Source organism: Melanostigma gelatinosum (genome assembly GCF_949748355.1).
Source record: "Melanostigma gelatinosum genome assembly, chromosome: 3".
In the NCBI taxonomy this organism is placed as follows: domain Eukaryota; kingdom Metazoa; phylum Chordata; class Actinopteri; order Perciformes; family Zoarcidae; genus Melanostigma; species Melanostigma gelatinosum.
Genome location: NC_136636.1, coordinates 30,189,277 through 30,210,456, shown reverse-complemented (window position 1 = coordinate 30,210,456; position 21,180 = coordinate 30,189,277). Strand labels below are relative to the sequence as shown.

At 41.7% G+C, this 21,180-nt stretch overlaps 1 protein-coding gene across 1 annotated transcript in view; it reads right to left on the bottom strand.

Moving 5' to 3' along the window:
• The window catches only part of LOC306775047 (receptor-type tyrosine-protein phosphatase gamma-like), a gene marked incomplete at both ends in the record, with an annotated part of 879,186 nt that overhangs the window by 12,850 nt on the left and 845,156 nt on the right, over nucleotides 1-21,180 (bottom strand). The window contains 5 exons of the mRNA XM_079265258.1: nucleotides 97-225; nucleotides 756-832; nucleotides 2,197-2,290; nucleotides 9,001-9,147; nucleotides 12,643-12,734. Of these exons, the coding sequence (XP_079121384.1) occupies nucleotides 97-225; nucleotides 756-832; nucleotides 2,197-2,290; nucleotides 9,001-9,147; nucleotides 12,643-12,734 (539 nt within the window). The remainder of the gene's footprint in view (nucleotides 1-96; nucleotides 226-755; nucleotides 833-2,196; nucleotides 2,291-9,000; nucleotides 9,148-12,642; nucleotides 12,735-21,180) is intronic.

Sequence of the window (21,180 nt, the reverse complement as noted above, 5' to 3'; positions counted from 1 at the left end):
CCTTAAACACAGGCTGAGGAGGTGTATAAATGCCTGTTGAAGTGGCAGATGGGACTAACTACAGTGTGTGTGTGTGTGTGTGTGTGTGTTTCCTACCAGGCCATGGTTGGCAGGCAGCATAACAATAATTTGTGCATTGTGGTCCCAGATCATTCTCCAGAAGTCTTTTGTGGTGTGGGACAGAGGATGCTGGGTAATGATGAACTCATTACTCTGATAGTAACCCTGTAGAACAAACAACAACAACAACAACAGGTTAGTGCGACATGAAATCATCAGGATCATCTCGGCCGTTAATGGAAGTCTTGTATTACAAACCGGGTCATGCAGTGTGTGTGTGTGTGTGTGTGTGTGTGTGTGTGTGTGTGTGTGTGTGTGTGTGTGTGTATACAAAGGAGTACAACTGGTATACAGCATGTTGTTCCCTGGGAGAATGTTGCCACAGTCTGTAATACTGCAAATATATAAATATTGCAATACTTTCATCAGTGGGTCATAGGCTCAATGTGTGATCGATAGTGACTCATTTCGATTCAGATCTCTAAGGCTGCCACTTCACCGATGAGCAGTGTTGAACACATCAACATGAGCTGCCAGCTCATTTGGGGATTTGGGTATCACTATAAAAAGGGATGTAAGCACTGCATTGACAATGACCGAGTGTATCTGACTTGATAACCTGTAACCTGCTGTGAGTGGAACATCAGGGGAGACTGGACAGATCAATGATTGACAGAAGAAGTGGAAGTGCTGACCATGACGTAAGAGGCGTTAATGTAATTGGTGCCTTTGATGCCGGGCAAAGGTGCAAGGCCGACCCTCGCTCGCTCCGCTGCTCACAGATAGACGGGGAGAGAGAGAGGGGGGGTAGCCATCATTAGAACAGAGCAATCACACTGAGAGGCCACTATGTGTGCATTCATCCATCTCTTTGCTGTTATTGGTGATTCAGAGACGAGTGGAACAGCTCCTGACTGTGTAAACAGAGAGGGGCTGAGTGAGGACAATGAGACCAGCCAGCCTGTAAACACTCCACACCCAGGCTCAATATTATATTATAATATGATACTCTTATGCTCTTCACATGTTTAAAACCGATAGCAACTACCAAATGTTCACATACATTTCAACATACAAAATAAGCTTTCGTTCACGTTACACAAAACCTGTTAACACGCAAATATGCACGACACAACATGAACATGAACAACATCTCTCGCCTGCACAAAATCCATATTTAGGAAAACAAGTTGTACAAATAGTAATATGTAAACAAGCATGTTAAATAATGACATCAATAATATTTATGGCCATTGAAAGAGCAAATCATCCAAATGTATGGTGACACAGCCGGTTAAACAGGTTGTAGTGGTGGTTGTCTGGAGGTACTGCATGCTACATTGTAGAACAACCTGGTTTTTCTAAGAGGAGTTAGCTAATTGCATTTTACCAGAACATTCCAAATGGTAGGCAGGGCTCAACGATAATCAACGCCCCCTAGCCCAGGGCTAGTAGAATGCCACGCTGGGCTAGTAAATCTAGCAACTCACTTACTCGATCGGGCAAGTGGAGTAAAATAACCAAACACATAGCGTTCCTTGGGGAGCTGATGGAAGTGTGAGCCATCTTGCTTCCTTCTGCACATGTGCAGAAAGAATGAGGACTATGATCTGCACTGATGAGGACATGGCAGCGAGTAAAGACAAAGCTTAGAAGCTGAAGCAAGCATTTCAATTACTCTGGGACCAGGAGTTTAGTGTGTGTGAGAGCAAGGCCAATAAAACCTCTCAGAGACACGTCAACTCTGTGAAAACGGTCTGGCATCTCACTTGCTTTAGGATGGCTGTGCAGACATGAGCACTAACTGATTACCACAGAGTGTCATGTTTCTAAACTAAAGTCTTTGCCGTTATTTGATGACGAATAAATACAATACTTTTCATAGAATGTATGTTGAACCCTGGAAGTAAAAACATATCACATCAAACTAACAGAACCACATTAATGAACCTTTCACTCATGAGTTTAATCATTCTCTATCTTTAAAGAACAGCACAGAAATAGGATCAGAAATCATTCTTCTATAAAGCACGTACCGTAAGCTCAAAGGTTATTATATTCTGCTGTTTGGTTGATCCTGCTTAGAGGCAGTTTCTATTCAAGTTGAATGCGGTTTAACATGAGCGTAAGACTTACATGACACCACGGAGGAGTTTCGGTTTTTCTCTTTGTTGCAGTCCTTCTGAGCGTTGAAGCATTCCATGAATCTGGCGTTACACTGTGTTACCAACTAAGAGACGAAGAGAGAAGGAAGTGGCTGTTTATTAGACAGCTATTTCATTTAATACAAGCACTTCTCCCTCACGGTCTGTGTGTCCTTCACCCTTTCATTGAACAATATCAATTAACATCCAGATCAGATCAGATTCTCCAAAAATACTTCACAGCATCTGAAGACTTCTGGAATAAAACCTGAAGTGAAACAGAAAGCCGCTCTCAGTAGCTAGAGGAGCAGTGAACACAGTGAAGCAAATAACCACAAAGACCAGAGGGAGACCTTACACACAGAGAAGCAACAAGCACAAAGACCAGAGGGAGACCTTACACACAGAGAAGCAACAAGCACAAAGACCAGAGAGAGACCTTACACACAGAGAAGCAACAACCACAAAGACCAGAGGGAGACCTTACACACAGAGAAGCAACAAGCACAAAGACCAGAGGGAGACCTTACACACAGAGAAGCAACAAGCACAAAGACCAGAGGGAGACCTTACACACAGAGAAGCAACAAGCACAAAGACCAGAGGGAGACCTTACACACAGAGAAGCAACAAGCACAAAGACCAGAGAGAGACCTTACACACAGAGAAGCAACAAGCACAAAGACCAGAGGGAGACCTTACACACAGAGAAGCAACAACCACAAAGACCAGAGGGAGACCTTACACACAGAGAAGCAACAAGCACAAAGACCAGAGAGAGACCTTACACACAGAGAAGCAACAAGCACAAAGACCAGAGGGAGACCTTACACACAGAGAAGCAACAACCACAAAGACCAGAGGGAGACGTTACACACAGAGAAGCAACAAGTACAAAGACCAGAGAGAGACCTTACACACACAGAAGCAACAACCACAAAGACCAGAGGGAGACCTTACACACAGAGAAGCAACAACCACAAAGACCAGAGGGAGACCTTACACACAGAGAAGCAACAAGCACAAAGACCAGAGAGAGACCTTACACACAGAGAAGCAACAAGCACAAAGACCAGAGGGAGACCTTACACACAGAGAAGCAACAAGCACAAAGACCAGAGGGAGACCTTACACACAGAGAAGCAACAAGCACAAAGACCAGAGAGAGATCTTACACACAGAGAAGCAACAACCACAAAGACCAGAGGGAGACCTTACACACAGAGAAGCAACAAGCACAAAGACCAGAGGGAGACCTTACACACAGAGAAGCAACAAGCACAAAGACCAGAGAGAGACCTTACACACAGAGAAGCAACAACCACAAAGACCAGAGGGAGACCTTACACACAGAGAAGCAACAACCACAAAGACCAGAGGGAGACCTTACACACAGAGAAGCAACAACCACAAAGACCAGAGGGAGACCTTACACACAGAGAAGCAACAACCACAAAGACCAGAGGGAGATGTTACACACAGAGAAGCAACAAGCACAAAGACCAGAGGGAGACCTTACACACAGAGAAGCAACAAGCACAAAGACCAGAGGGAGACCTTACACACAGAGAAGCAACAAGCACAAAGACCAGAGGGAGACCTTACACACAGAGAAGCAACAAGCACAAAGACCAGAGAGAGATCTTACACACAGAGAAGCAACAAGCACAAAGACCAGAGGGAGACCTTACACACAGAGAAGCAACAAGCACAAAGACCAGAGAGAGACCTTACACACAGAGAAGCAACAACCACAAAGACCAGAGGGAGACCTTACACACAGAGAAGCAACAACCACAAAGACCAGAGGGAGACGTTACACACAGAGAAGCAACAAGCACAAAGACCAGAGAGAGACCTTACACACAGAGAAGCAACAACCACAAAGACCAGAGGGAGACCTTACACACAGAGAAGCAACAACCACAAAGACCAGAGGGAGACTTTACACACAGAGAAGCAACAAGCACAAAGACCAGAGGGAGACCTTACACACAGAGAAGCAACAAGCACAAAGACCAGAGGGAGACCTTACACACAGAGAAGCAACAAGCACAAAGACCAGAGAGAGACCTTACACACAGAGAAGCAACAACCACAAAGACCAGAGGGAGACCTTACACACAGAGAAGCAACAACCACAAAGACCAGAGGGAGACCTTACACACAGAGAAGCAACAAGCACAAAGACCAGAGGGAGACCTTACACACAGAGAAGCAACAACCACAAAGACCAGAGGGAGACGTTACACACAGAGAAGCAACAAGCACAAAGACCAGAGAGAGACCTTACACACAGAGAAGCAACAAGCACAAAGACCAGAGGGAGACCTTACACACAGAGAAGCAACAACCACAAAGACCAGAGAGAGACCTTACACACAGAGAAGCAACAAGCACAAAGACCAGAGGGAGACCTTACACACAGAGAAGCAACAACCACAAAGACCAGAGGGAGACCTTACACACAGAGAAGCAACAACCACAAAGACCAGAGGGAGACCTTACACACAGAGAAGCAACAAGCACAAAGACCAGAGAGAGACCTTACACACAGAGAAGCAACAAGCACAAATACCAGAGGGAGACCTTACACACAGAGAAGCAACAAGCACAAAGACCAGAGGGAGACCTTACACACAGAGAAGCAACAACCACAAAGACCAGAGGGAGACCTTACACACAGAGAAGCAACAAGCACAAAGACCAGAGGGAGACCTTACACACAGAGAAGCAACAACCACAAAGACCAGAGGGAGACGTTACACACAGAGAAGCAACAAGCACAAAGACCAGAGAGAGACCTTACACACAGAGAAGCAACAAGCACAAAGACCAGAGGGAGACCTTACACACAGAGAAGCAACAACCACAAAGACCAGAGAGAGACCTTACACACAGAGAAGCAACAAGCACAAAGACCAGAGGGAGACCTTACACACAGAGAAGCAACAACCACAAAGACCAGAGGGAGACCTTACACACAGAGAAGCAACAACCACAAAGACCAGAGGGAGACCTTACACACAGAGAAGCAACAAGCACAAAGACCAGAGAGAGACCTTACACACAGAGAAGCAACAAGCACAAATACCAGAGGGAGACCTTACACACAGAGAAGCAACAAGCACAAAGACCAGAGGGAGACCTTACACACAGAGAAGCAACAACCACAAAGACCAGAGGGAGACCTTACACACAGAGAAGCAACAACCACAAAGACCAGAGGGAGACCTTACACACAGAGAAGCAACAACCACAAAGACCAGAGGGAGACCTTACACACAGAGAAGCAACAACCACAAAGACCAGAGAGAGACCTTACACACAGAGAAGCAACAAGCACAAAGACCAGAGGGAGACCTTACACACAGAGAAGCAACAACCACAAAGACCAGAGGGAGACCTTACACACAGAGAAGCAACAACCACAAAGACCAGAGGGAGACCTTACACACAGAGAAGCAACAAGCACAAAGACCAGAGAGAGACCTTACACACAGAGAAGCAACAAGCACAAAGACCAGAGGGAGACCTTACACACAGAGAAGCAACAAGCACAAAGACCAGAGGGAGACCTTACACACAGAGAAGCAACAAGCACAAAGACCAGAGGGAGACCTTACACACAGAGAAGCAACAAGCACAAAGACCAGAGGGAGACCTTACACACAGAGAAGCAACAAGCACAAAGACCAGAGGGAGACCTTACACACAGAGAAGCAACAACCACAAAGACCAGAGGGAGACGTTACACACAGAGAAGCAACAAGCACAAAGACCAGAGAGAGACCTTACACACAGAGAAGCAACAAGCACAAAGACCAGAGGGAGACCTTACACACAGAGAAGCAACAACCACAAAGACCAGAGAGAGACCTTACACACAGAGAAGCAACAAGCACAAAGACCAGAGGGAGACCTTACACACAGAGAAGCAACAACCACAAAGACCAGAGGGAGACCTTACACACAGAGAAGCAACAACCACAAAGACCAGAGGGAGACCTTACACACAGAGAAGCAACAAGCACAAAGACCAGAGAGAGACCTTACACACAGAGAAGCAACAAGCACAAAGACCAGAGAGAGACCTTACACACAGAGAAGCAACAACCACAAAGACCAGAGGGAGACCTTACACACAGAGAAGCAACAACCACAAAGACCAGAGGGAGACGTTACACACAGAGAAGCAACAAGTACAAAGACCAGAGAGAGACCTTACACACAGAGAAGCAACAAGCACAAAGACCAGAGAGAGACCTTACACACAGAGAAGCAACAAGCACAAAGACCAGAGGGAGACCTTACACACAGAGAAGCAACAAGCACAAAGACCAGAGAGAGACCTTACACACAGAGAAGCAACAACCACAAAGACCAGAGAGAGACCTTACACACAGAGAAGCAACAAGCACAAAGACCAGAGAGAGACCTTACACACAGAGAAGCAACAACCACAAAGACCAGAGGGAGACCTTACACACAGAGAAGCAACAACCACAAAGACCAGAGAGAGACCTTACACACAGAGAAGCAACAAGCACAAAGACCAGAGGGAGACCTTACACACAGAGAAGCAACAACCACAAAGACCAGAGGGAGACCTTACACACAGAGAAGCAACAACCACAAAGACCAGAGGGAGACCTTACACACAGAGACTAAAGTCAGCAGATAACAATGTCCAAACTATAACCATGAAGGCCTCGATGCATGCCCATGACAAAGAAAGCTATTGTTTTGCAGATACACTCCATCTGCTCCCGACCTTGGACTCCATTGTGGGATATTGTGATGAAACAACAGGGATTACCTTCCCTACCCTCATCATACCTACAGCCAATACCAACCAGGGCTGGGGGGTAATAACAGCTGAGGAACTCATCAGGAGAACATCTGCTAACATTTTACCATAACAATGTTGCTGTTAACAAACACTGAAATTACAATGAATAATGTTCACTAATCATTATGTTACCATGAATGATTACGCAATGATTTGTAAATCTTAGATAGACAGACGGACCAGAAACCAACTATGATCCATTGGCACAAACAGCTGGTCCATGTATCTATGTCATGTTTACAGATGCTTTACAAACAACTTCTTAGGTTTACAAATGATTAACAAATGCTTAATATAATATACAAAATGTTAGTGAGTGCAACGACAAACTGTTAAAAACATAAATTATAGCATTGATAATAATAAGTAAACATTATTAATTACAGTAAAATAACTTTTAATGTTTGATTAATTATCAATTTATCATTTATCATTCATGATTATTATAGTGTTACCAAATATATGTTTCAGAACTAACTGAGCAATACATAATATATGAATAATATCTCAGGGATACCCATAATCTGAGACCTTTGAAATACTCTATTTGTTTTGTCATTAATTGTTTTGTCATTAATTGTTGGAATGCTGTTAAGCCAACAACTATTGTTCTTCGAATCTTTATTCAACTTCTGTTTCTTCCGTCCCACCTCTTCTTCTCCTTCATATTTTAAGCTACAGAAACCGTTCAACTATTAAAATGTTCAGCTCTTTCACCAGAGGGGTGCTTTGACTTTTCATATTTGTAATCTTTAAACTTTTTGAATTAAGCTTTTTGCAATTGTCTTTTGAATGGGATCTCTCTTTAGAGACTTTTAGAGGACCCCCCCCCACACACACACACACACCCCATTTCAAAATAAAAGCCCCAAAGAGTGAATTATAATTGAAATGCTTGTGATGAAGCCAGGCATTTAATAACCTCTGTTTATGTGTGTCAGACATTATGATTATGTCTCCTCTCCCCCTCTCCCCCCACCCAGCACCACCCTTTCAAAATAAAAGCCCCATGGATTAACTGTATTTAAACAAGCTCAAAATTTGGCTTTTTTGTTAAAAAAATGAATGCTCTTACTAATACTGCGACAACTACTACTGCTGCTGCTAATATAGTATTATTACTACTGCTAATACTATAACTTTTGCTGTTGCTACTATTACTACTACTGCTACTGCTATTACTGCTACATCAATATTATTACTACCACTACTGCTATTACTACCACTACTACTATTACTTATACGACAACTGATACTACTACTACTGCTATTCATGCTACTAAAAGTAGTAATACTACTACAGCTATTAGTACGACTGCTACTAGTACTACTACTGCTACATCTTCTACTGCCATGACTATTACTATTACTACTACTACTACTACTACTACTACTGTGATATTAAATACTACGACCAATACTACAGCTATTACTATGAATACTGATACTACGTCTTCCACTACTTCTTCTAATTACTAATACTTCTACTACTAATAATACTTCTACTACAACTACAACTTCTACTACTACTACAAATAGCACTACTACTACTACTAGTTATTCTAATGCTACTAATACTTCTACTAATAATACTTCTACTACAACTTATACTACTGCAAATATCACCACTGATGAATTCTTTTAAGCCACAGAAACTGTTCAAATATCAAAATGTTCAGCTCTTTCAGGAGAGGTGTGATATGACTTTTCATATTTGTAATCTTTAAACTTTTTGAATTATTAAGCTTTTTGCAATTTGTTTTTGAATTGGATATCTATTTTCAGCAATGTTTTTGCGATTCATTTCAGTTTTCAGCATTCCAATGCATTTTCAGCAGGAAATGCTTTTTCTAGTCTTGAGTGAGCTAATGACGAGACACATTGTTGTTTTATGCAACAGTGTAAATGTGCTAAATGAATGAATAATGAGTGATAAATGTTCACCTTGAACTGTTTCTCCAGATGTGTGCGTCCGCTGTGTCCTGGTGTCGTGATGCTGTTGAAGTAGCTGTGAAGCTGGCTGGCTGTCACTTCTGTCTCCTTCCCCAAAACGGCTTCCATCAAGGCATCGTGGATGAAGACGTACTGCTCCTGGATCAGACAAATGGTGACAGAGGACAAAGAAGATCTTTAAGAAGAAGAAACCATTTTTATTGTCATATACATATACACAAAATTTGACTACTGCATTTGAACCATCCCTGTATAGAGGGAGCAGTGGGCTGCCATTGATCGGCGCCCGGGGAGCCAGGTGTTCAGTGTATTGCTTAGGTACACTTCGACACGTGACACGTCCCAGTCGGGGATCGAACCGTTGACCTTCCGGTTCCCAGACGACACTCTTAACCCAGTGAGCGACTGTCGCCCATTTAGCAGCTGGTATGGCAAAATGGTGTTTGGCATGCCCAAACCATAGATTTGCATTGCAACTGCAATTTTGCAATGAACTTAAGTATCAGTTATGACATGTAATAATGGTATTAGTTGAGGTTTTAGTGCAGCATGGGAGAAACTAACTATTCTACCTATGCAAAGGTTATAAAAACATACATACACCCCCTAAAAGGATCTAATATGTGGTTTGGTTTGAAGCAAAGTTATTAATACAGATACAAAGACTGATGTGTTGCTGTGACAGTGATGCTGTGGTGATTATACTGTCATGTCTCTGATGCTGATGCAGTGATGCTGTGGTGATTATACTGTCATGTCTCTGATGCTGATGCAGTGATGCTGTGGTGATTATACTGTCATGTCTCTGATGCTGATGCAGTGATGCTGTGGTGCTTATACTGTCATGTCTCTGATGCTGATGCAGTGATGCTGTGGTGCTTATACTGTCATGTCTCTGATGCTGATGCAGTGATGCTGTGGTGATTATACTGTCATGTCTCTGATGCTGATGCAGTGATGCTGTGGTGATTATACTGTCATGTCTCTGATGCTGATGCAGTGATGCTGTGGTGCTTATACTGTCATGTCTCTGATGCTGATGCAGTGATGCTGTGGTGATTATACTGTCATGTCTCTGATGCTGATGCAGTGATGCTGTGGTGCTTGTCATGTGTTGTCCGACCTAGATTGCTGAAAAGGTTGTAATGTGCCCTTTCACTGTATGAATTTGGTATGAAAAAGTGAACATGATGCAGACCTCAACACAGACTTTTAAAAGCGGTTACCAGGCAACAGGCATCACCATTTGTATTCACATTACATTTAGTGTAGTTAAGATAATAAGTAGTTATACCTCAGCTTAATAGTGAAAATGTGACATGTATACATGTCATGTCTTTGTCATGATTTCAGAATAACTTCCCGTCCAGCTCAAAGGTGGATTGATACTTCGCCTACCAAGACTTCATCAGTCTTCATAACTCTTTTTGTTTTTTGTTCAGGTTCATCTGGTTCTCCGTCCGTTGAATCATATTAGTTTGAAATGTTGACGGGTTAGTGGAACTTTTCACTCCACAGTCAAACAACTTCATGAACTTAATCATTGCCTCAAAAACAGATGCCTAAGGACACGCAAGTAAACGCACCAACGCACGTGCAGCATGGTCACGTGCAGCATGGTCACGTGCAGCATGGTCACGTGCAGCATGGTCACGTGCAGCGTGCTCTGGTTCTGACAATATTTAAATATCACTAACACAGCAAATATTCAAATGTATGTATTTTGAGATGCATATTTCGCTATACCAAGTCTTTGGTATGTTCAAAAGAGGTTGTCACGGATCCTGACCAGAGGCCCAAAATTGATTGCCAATTTCTCAAAATGTCAACCCTTAATGTCGAGTTGGTCCACAATGAGCCTGCAATGCTGTTTCAGTGCTCAGGAGCTCTACTGGAGGGGTGAACAAAACATATTCCTTGATGAGATGTTTTGATGGTGGTGTCTGGACACTGCATGACCATATGGAGTCTACACAGGCTACATAATGGCTCACTTATGTAGCTGCACCCAAAAGTTTTTTCGGCTAACTTTTTCCTGCTATGCGTGTACAAGCTTGAATTAAACCACTCTGAAATAAGGCGTTAAACACAAGTGAACACAAGTGGGACTGCGTTCTGGGAGCCCTCTGGATGTGATTCTTTATAAAATGCTGCTGTGTAGAAGCCCACAGAATGGTAATGTGCGTGTCATCCTGTGTACAGACGGTGTAACATGCTGACTGGGAAGACCAGATCACTACTTCATTCTGGTTTTCCCTTTCATTTGTCGCCCATCTTTATCTCTGGTAACTATTGGACGGACACTTTTACAGTCGTATTTCTTTCAATTTCCGGAGCATTTACCTATTTTGTTATTTTGGCTGGGTGACTACAACAAGAATGTAGGAGGAGGAGGATTTCATAAGAGAAGGGGCTCTCTTCTGAGAGGACTTTCCTGCATCCATCAAGCCTAAAGCTTTGTAGGGAGAGGGGACGCATAGGCAGTGTAACTATTAAGTTACTCATTCAGGGGTCACGCTCAGTCCACCCACTTCTATATTTCTGGGAAGAGCATGGACCAGGAATGCACAGAGACTGGAGGAGAAGTAGGAAACAAAGCGAGTGAGGATGAAAACAAAGAACAAAGAAAGGGGATGATATTTTCACAGACTGTGGCTAAGAGGAGAGCAGGGTCGTCCTTCAATCACAGGATCCCGGCTCCGCTAGTCGCATGTCGATGTGTCCTTGAGCAAGACACTTAACCCCGAAATTGCTCCCGTAGCTGAGCCTGTGTGTGAATGAGTTGGTCTGATAGGCCTTGTCATCAGTGTGTGAACGGGTGAATGATGGCAAGGCCTATCAGACCAACTCTTTGAGTGGTCGGAAAGACTAGAAAAGTGCTATACAAGTACAGTCCATTCATCATTTACAGAGTAGAGTTGCAGAGTAGAGTTGGAGCTTTGGCTAGTGTGATGAAGCATGTAAGTAGTAGTATAACTGAACTAAACTGCCCATCGCTGAGATTCCCTTCTTGTTTTCTTCATCATCTCTTACTATTGCTGCTTTCAACATGTATGTGGTGTGAAAGTGTGTTCAGACAGCAGGGAGACAATATGTTTTTCTCATGGGGAATCACTACATCTGAGCTTTTCTGAATACATACTTTTATAATTTGAAATATTGTATTGATTTTTTTGTGTTTTGTGCTCTTTCTGACTACATACATTTCTAATATGAATCATACTCTATTATATTATGTATTTAAACAGCAACATGTTGTGACAAGTGACAGACTTAAAACAACTTGGAGTAGTAAAAGGACAAGTATATTCAGCGATCAAATAGTCCTAATCCTGTTTTCTAAATCATGCATGCATATAAAACCATCTAATTCAAAGGGACTCTGTAGCTCACACCACGATGAGGGAGAAGAACACATTAAAAGCACTTTCACCAAAGACGGTGCAGGTTCTTGGAATGACGCACATAATTTGAGCTCATGACAGAAGGTTGCAGCTACTATAGTTTGAGGAGATATTGGCTACTTCATAGGTTTATCACAGCCTGGCCCTCAGGATCTAATATATTGATTCAATTGTGTGTTCACGTGCAGGTGTGTTTCCAAAATGTACTAGTATAGCCTTTACTGCTTACCTCAAAATTCTGAGAGAATCCATGCTGGTTCTTTGAGTAGAGTGCAGAGATGTGTTTGATGAACTGCTTGACTGGAATGGCCTCCATGTCATCTGCAAAGAAGAGACGAGGCCGGGGTTAAAGAAGCTCCACAGGAGCAGCGACTTGCCCTGGAGCAAGGCACAACCCTCCCACGCATCTGCAGACTCTTGGCAAGTTCTAAAATTGACAGTGCATTACAGAAACAGCAGCCAGGTTTTGACAGATAAAGGTAAAGTACACAAGTATTACTTGCATTGTGATTGAGGCTTGGCCAGATCGTTGCCATTGTTTTGTCAAATCAATACATCCTTCACAGAACCGTCTGGGGTTACAGCAATGAGAGACTAAGTGACCTTGGCAAGCCACAGTCCTACCACAACTCACAGGCTCAGTTTTCACTACAAGACTGAGGGCTCACAACTGGCTCACCATCACAAGCCCGGCAGAACATGTCAATCACCTCTTCAAACACATAAACCTTGTAAGCACAGTATTTCAACTTTTAAAATGTTCAACAACAACTGCATGGCACATTTCTCTCCTCACCTTGACTGAAAAACTAAAATTGGTGGTTGAAGAGAAATTTGATATTTCCAGAACAATGCCATGTTCTTTCAGTTTGATAATGAAATGCAAAAACCAATGACAGCTTAGTTGAATGTTCATTTAGCAGCTGCTTTGGAGGTCTCCATTGTATCACACCATTCTTTTCAGGAAATAGAGTTCCCCAGTTGCCATGAAATTATACTGTAGGGTTAGGGTTTAGGCAACAGAAGTACTTGGTTAGGTTTAGGCAACAGAAGTACTTGGTTAGGTTTAGGCAACAGAAGTACTTAGTTTGGTTTAGGCAACAGAAGTACTTGGTTAGGTTTAGGCAACATAAGTACTTGGTTCGGTTTAGGCAACAGAAGTACTTGGTTAGGTTTAAGCAACAAAAGTACTTGGTTAGGTTTAGGCAACAGAAGTACTTGGTTAGGTTTAGGCAACAGAAGTACTTGGTTAGGTTTAAGCAACAGAAGTACTTGGTTAGGTTTAGGCAACAGAATTACTTAGTTTGGTTTAAGCAACAGAAGTACTTGGTTAGGTTTAAGCAACAAAAGTACTTAGTTTGGTTTAAGCAACATAAGTACTTGGTTAGGTTTAAGCAACAGAAGTACTTGGTTAGGTTTAAGCAACAGAAGTACTTGGTTAGGTTTAAGCAACAGAAATACTTGGTTAGGTTTAGGCAACAGAAGTACTTGGTTAGGTTTAGGCAACAGAAGTACTTAGTTTGGTTTAAGCAACAGAAGTACTTAGTTTGGTTTCAGCAACAGAAGTACTTGGTTAGGTTTAGGCAACAGAACTACTTGGTTAGGTTTAGGCAACAAAGGTACTTGTTTTTCTCAGGAAACGATTGTGGTTTGGATTACAATAAGTATGTTTGTCACATAAATGTGGTGTTAGCAAAATATGCAAGAACATAACAAAACTCCAATAAAATAAGTCAACGTTGGTCTGACGAAGGACGACCTCTATAGACGGGTTTAGGAGAAGCAGCCGAGCAGGAACCGCACTACGGCTCTTGCGGAAGAGGACGGCAGTCAGCTGCTCGCGGACTAATATTATCGGCATTAAGTTGGTGAAAAGGCTTTGACGAGAGTGGCGGCGCGAAATCACGGCTGTGTCTGTAAATAGATTAGAGTTTATGTGGCTGTTCGGAGTTTGACTTTCAAGACTGTGTGCGTGCAAACAACCAGTAAGTAGACGTAAAGTTTGGTGTTAGTCTAATTTCATCATAAGGGTTATATTGTGTCATTTGCAGGGCAATGTATTCTGATATTTAGCAGCTCGTTCGTTGTTTGCTAAGTGGCGACTGTAGGAGTCCCGGACCTGTTTATCGCTGCCTGTATTCTGTCCTGTATGTCCTCATTTGAAGCCAATGCTGTATAGAGGTTTTTACTAATTATTATTTCATGTATGTCTGTTTCAGAACCACACACAATTGCTTGTTTTACTGTTGTCAATAAACCTCTCTGAGGAACATCTTGTCTGGAGTGCATTCTGATAGACGCCCCCTGGTGGCCACAACGTTTAATGAACCAGTAACAATATACAGTCCTTTCCCAGTCAATCGAACAGTTGGATTGGTTTCACATTGGACAGGCAAAGCACATATTTGTCCGCTGTACTTGTTAGTAATCTATAAACAGTCTACTTGAAATGATGCCTGCAACAAATGCCTTACTAAACCCCAAAAAGAGAAGTTGATGATACATGCTGTTGCCAATATGTTTTGAAGATAAGCAGGTCAAGGCAAAATTTGCATTGATTTGTATTTACTTTTCTTTATTGTTTACCCTAGACATTGCATAGACATAGATCTCGACATTAATGAATCAAATGTCATATGCTAACACATACTTGTAGTACACTTATAGTCCTTTTGGTACTGAGTGGTGCTTCAAGTCAATCCATTCCCTTCAATGATCTCTGCCAAGAATGATGCAAGTTCAGTGACATTTCAGTTCCACTGCTTTACTATAGAGGAGCAAGCAATTAACAACATAGAGAGAGAGCTTGAATAAGGATTTTTGTAGTTGTGAAGCTGTGTTGCTTGTGGGAGCTTTTAGTGGACTGGAGTGCATGTTTCATCAGCCATTGAACATTTGCATACAAACAGCTGCAAATTGGTAGTCGTTGTTCCGACACAGACAACATGAAAAGCTGAACCCTGATGAGTGGAGCCCGTTCGGTGAAAAGGCTGAAAAATCATTACACAACAGCGAAAACCTTCTCAGAGCGCCCCTCGGTTTAGTCTTCATCAAATATTAACAAGAGCATACACTCGCTCACTTCCACTTTGTGTCTTGCGAGACACTCATTTAGCTATGCAAATATGTCAAAATGATTTGTGTGTCAGTAAACACAGCAGGCTGCGGAGTGTTCTGGGTCTGAACGAGGCAGTTAGCTACATGGAGAAAATATCTTTTCATTGCTTTGACATAATTTACAGACAGTAGAGTACAATAGATTACAACATGGCATGTACTGTAAAATATCTGCTCTGTTGCTCCAGAATACAACATTATACTGAGCTGCAGTAGAACACCAGTTTGCAGCACAAAACAATGCGGTTTCCTCCCAAATACAAATCATCAGTAAACCTAATGCCCTCCACAAAGTGGACTGCTCTATGGCAAGAACGCCGAATGCATATTCTTTTGAGAATAATTAAACGTCACACAAAACGTATCTGTCTGTATCACTTTGGGTACATAACCCCATCAGTTAAAGGTATAGTGATGTGTTGTATAACACTATGTAAATAATGGATTGCAATATCCAGGAAAGTCGGTGTTGTTTTAGTCTTTTGGTGAAACATGTGTTCAATGGACAATGCAAAAGTCAGACACACTGATTTCCAATCAGGCGGAAAAGGAGTAAATAATTCATCCATAGTTTCTTTTCAGTCTTCAGAAAGTGAAAACTTTCTAAACCAGAATTACCGCCTCTGTTTGTATGTCTTTGCCAACGAGTCAGGTAGCAGGTTACATCCATGTCTATCTGAAATGTCATCACTTCATGATTTTATCCTTTTTAGACATTTTTGGGAAATTGTCATAATTAGCATATGAGTTCTTGAGTTATAGCTAAAAATGTGTTTTTATGATGTCATAGTGACCTCTGACCGCCAAATTCGAATCAGTTCATTCTTAAGTCCATTTCGACGTTCAAGCCAAACTTGAAGAAATGACATCCAGGTGTCCTTGAGAATGGACCTGGTGGAGAACCCAACATCATTACATCATTACAGCATTACAGCTGAAGTAGTAGTAGTAGTAGTAGTAATACTAGAAATATTAGCAGTAGTAGTAGTTGTCGCAGTATTAGTAAGAGCATTCATTATTTCAACAAAAAAGCCTAATTTTGAGCTCAACGTTTAAATACAGTTAATCCATGAGGCTTTTATTTTGAAAGGGTGGGGCTGGGTGGGGGAGGGAGGGGGAGAGGAGACATAATCATCATGTTTGACACACATAAACAGAGGTTAGTAAATGACAGGCTTCATCACAAGCAGTTCAGTTAGAATTCACTCTCTGGGGCTTTTATTTTGAAATGGGGTGTGGGGTGTGGGGGAGAAGGGGAGAGGAGACAGAATCATAATGTTCGATAAACACAAACCGGTTATTAAATGACAGGCTCATCACAAGCATTTCAGTTAGGATTCATTCTGTGGGGCTTTTATTTTAAAATGGTGTGTGTGTGTGGAGGGGAGGTGGAGGAGGGGGGAAAGACCTCTAAAGATCCCTAAGACCTGAAAGACTGTATGAGAGACACAGAGAGAGAGAGGGAGAGGAGTGGATGTGCACGTGTGTCTGTGAGTCTGTGTGTTTATCAACATCACTAATTGGCTCAATCGCAAACACCTGTGTGTCTGAAGCCATTTCATGGAGATAAAACAGGGAAACACCTCTCAAACAAATCATCAAAACTCCCATAACCGTAGCTCCTATTGCTCCGATATTAATAATTGAGAGGAAGGATGACTTGAGAAACAGATCCTGTAAAAATTGTGTCTGTAGTCTAAAAAATGTGGCTTAACTGGCGATCTAGAAATGGGGTACCGTGTTCTGTGGAAGATGTATTTGAAGCAAAATTTAACATTGGTCTCTATGGAGCAGAAAGTTGGTTTTCCTCTCAATTAACGGCTTCTGTGTCAAATGTGTAAATCTGTGGGATTCCACAGTAATTTTTCAATATTACAATATTAGCTACTTCTACATCCAGAAATTATGCATGAAGAGTGAAGATTGTGGAAACAGTGGCAAGAGAGAGAGAGAGAGGAAAGAATGAGTGAGAGAGAGAGAGAAGAAAGAATGAGTGAGAGAGAGAGAGAAGAAAGAATGAGTGAGAGAGAGAGGGGAAAGAATGAGTGAGAGAGAGAGAGAAGAAAGAATGAGTGAGAGAGAGAGGGGAAAGAATGAGTGAGTGAGTGAGAGAGAGAGAGAGAAGAAAGAATGAGTGAGTGAGTGAGTGAGTGAGTGAGTGAGAGAGAGAGAGACCTCTGAAGATCCCTAAGACCTGAATGACTGTATGAGAGACACAGAGAGATAGAGGGAGAGGAGTGTATGTGCGCGTGTGTCTGTGAGTCTGTGTGTTTATCAACATCACTAATTGGCTCAATCGCGAACACCTGTGTGCCTGAAGCCATTTGAAAATATTCTCCATAGAGATCCCATTGAAAATAAAAAGCTTAATAATTCAAAAAGTTTAAAGGTTAGAAATATGAAAAGTCATAGCACCCCTCTGGTGAAAGAGCTGAACATTTTAATAGTTGAACAGTTTCTGTAGCTTAAACAATGAAGGAGAAGCGGTGCGACGGAAGAAATAGAAGAAGTTGAATAAAGATTCGAAGAACAATAGTTGGAATGCTGAACAGCATTCCAACAATAAAGAAACAGGATAACAATAGTTAAATAGATAAAACAGGGAAACACCTCTCAAACAAATCATCAAAACTCCCATAACCGTAGCTCCTATTGCTCCGATATTAATAATAAAGAGGGGAAGAATGAGTTGAAGAACAGATTCTGTAAAAATTGTGTTTGTAGTGTAAAAAATATGGCTTAACTGGCGATCTAGAAATGGGGTACCGTGTTCTGTGGAAGATGTTTTTGAAGCAAAATTTAACATTGGTCTCTATGGAGCAGAAAGTTGGTTTTCCTCTCAATTAACGGCTTACGTGTCAAATGTGGAAATCTGTGGGATTCCACAGTCATTTTTCTACGACAAGGACAATATTAGCTACTTCTACATCCAGAAAGTATGCATGAAGAGTGAAGATTGTGGACACAGTGGCAAAATACAAATTTTGTTTTCACAAGAATCTCAAGCTGTTCTTCACTCTAGCGGTGACATCACACACTCTAAGCTGCGCAATACACACCCATTATAAAGTCAGAAAAGGGCTGAAAAATCATAAAAGTTAAATTGCTGCAGTTCATAAAGTTTAAACGATATCAAAAAGCTGAACCATGTTGGCAATAGTTGAGGGTTTTCTCAACATTTGAAAGTTGAAATGGTGTCTGTAGCTGAAAGTATGAGGAGGTTGAAGGATTTGAAAGTTGAAGAAGTTTAAGAGGATTTGTAAATATTCTCCATAGAGATCCCATTCAAAAAAAAGTTGCTAAAAGCTTAATAATTCAAACAGTTTAAAGGTTAGAAATAGAAAAAGTCATAGCAGACATGAGCTGAAGGAGCTGAACATTTTGATCATTGAACGGTTTCTGTAGCTTAAAAAAGGAAGAAGAAAAAGCGTTGCGACGAAACGGGGGACGGAACAAATAGTGGAACTAGAAAATGCATTTCCTGCTGAAAATGCGTTGGAATGCTGAAAGCTGAAATGAATCTCAAAAACATTGCTGAAAATAGATATCAAATTTAAAAAAAATTGCAAAAAGCTGAATAATCCAAAAAGATTACAAATATGAAGTTATATCACCCCTCTCCTGAAAGAGCTGAACATTTTGATAGTTGAACGGTTTCTGTAGCTTAAAAAATGAAGAAGAAGCGTTGCGACGAAAAACAGGGGGGGCGGAAGAAATAGAGGAATAAAGAAACAGGATAACAATAGTTGGAATGCTTAACAGCATTCCAACAATTATCAATAAACCATATGATTGTTTTTTAACAAATTGTAATAAGTGGGACTTATCACAGATATAAATATTAAATTAGCAGCATTTTATCATACATCTGTAATCTTTGTGTGTGTGTGTGTGTGTGTGTGTGTGTGTGTGTGTGTTTGTGTGTCGTCTGGACGGTTCTGTAGTGAGTGGCTGCTGCCGGCAGGTTTTAAATTCAGCACAGGGTCTTAAAGCGGATTATGGGATGCGCGAGGCTCTAGGTCTGAGCTTATTGACTCAATTAACACGAGCATATGGTCATACACCCCCCAGTCTGCTGCAGTGGACTCTGATGTACACACAGTGCTTCCTGATATTCACAGCTATGTCACACTTCTGAGGGTATAAAAAAAGGAAAGAAACACATCAAACCACATGAAATCCATGGTGACTCCAGAACAGGACCTCAGAGGGCCTGCGTTCCTGCTGGGGGGCAGGACATCGGCTGAATGGCAGACCCCTGGACTCTGCATGGCTGGACTCTGCCATGCTGGGCACACTGGCCCTGGTTTCAATGGAGGCCTTTGGACTCAGCCAATGCCCATTGTAAAGAGGCCCCACAAGCTTGAAATTGATTTGACAGGGTTGGATCTAAATCCTGGACCTGAGGACTAGAGCTGGAACTCTTTCGAACTAAATTGTGGAAAACTGTTTTTCACATTTTTTGTGTTCAGGATTTTTTGGCCAGGCCTGATAAAATCATGGCTCAATGATGCAGCCCCCCCCCCCCTTTACTTTTGCCTCATGTTTTGATGCTTTTAATAGTTTTATGTGAAGCACTTTGAATTGCCTTGTTGTTGAAATGTGCTGTACAAGTAAACTTGCCTTGCCTTGTTTTTTCATCATTTTGAAACCTAATAGTTGGAATGCTGTTAAGCATTCCAACTATTGTTCTTCGAATCTTTATTCAACTTCTATTTCTTCCGTCGCACCTCTTCTTCTCCTTCATTTTTTAAGCTACATAAACCGTTCAACTATTAAAATGTTCAGCTCTTTCACCAGAGGTCTGCTATGACTTTTCATATTTCTAACCTTTAAACTTTTTGAATTATTAAGCTTTTTATTTTCAATGGGATCTCTATGGAGAATATTTTCAAATGGCTTCAGGCACACAGGTGTTCGCGATTGAGCCAATTAGTGATGTTGATAAACACACAGACTCACGTGCACATACACTCCTCTCCCTCTCTCTCTCTGTGTATCTCATACAGTCATTCAGGTCTGAGGGATCTTTAGAGGTCTTTCCCCCCTCCTCCAACATACCCCATTTCAAAATAAAAGCCGCACACACATGATTTGTTGCAGCTGTTACGTGTTGCAGCTCGGCCAATCAGATATGAGGATTCTGTGATGAAGCCTGTCATTTACTAACCTCTGTTTATGTGTGTCAAACATGATGATTATGTCTCCTCTCCCCCTCCCTCCCCCACCCAGCCCCACCCTTTCAAAATAAAAGCCCCATGGATTAACTGTATGTAAACATTGAGCTCAAAATTTGGCTTTTTTGTTGAAATAATGAATGCTCTTACTAATACTGCGACAACTACTACTGCTGCTAATATTTCTAGTATTACTACTACTACTGCTGCTACTACTTCTACTACAACTTTTGCTGTTGCTACTATTACTAGTGCTATTACTGCTACCATCAATATTATTACTACCACTACTGCTATTACTACCACTACTATTACTTATACTACAACTGCTACTACTGCGATTCATGCTACTACCAGTACTAATACTACTACAGCTATTAGTACGACTGCTACTAGTACTACTACTACTGCTACTTCAAATACTGCCATTACTTTTACTACTACTACTACTACTACTACTACTGTTATATTAA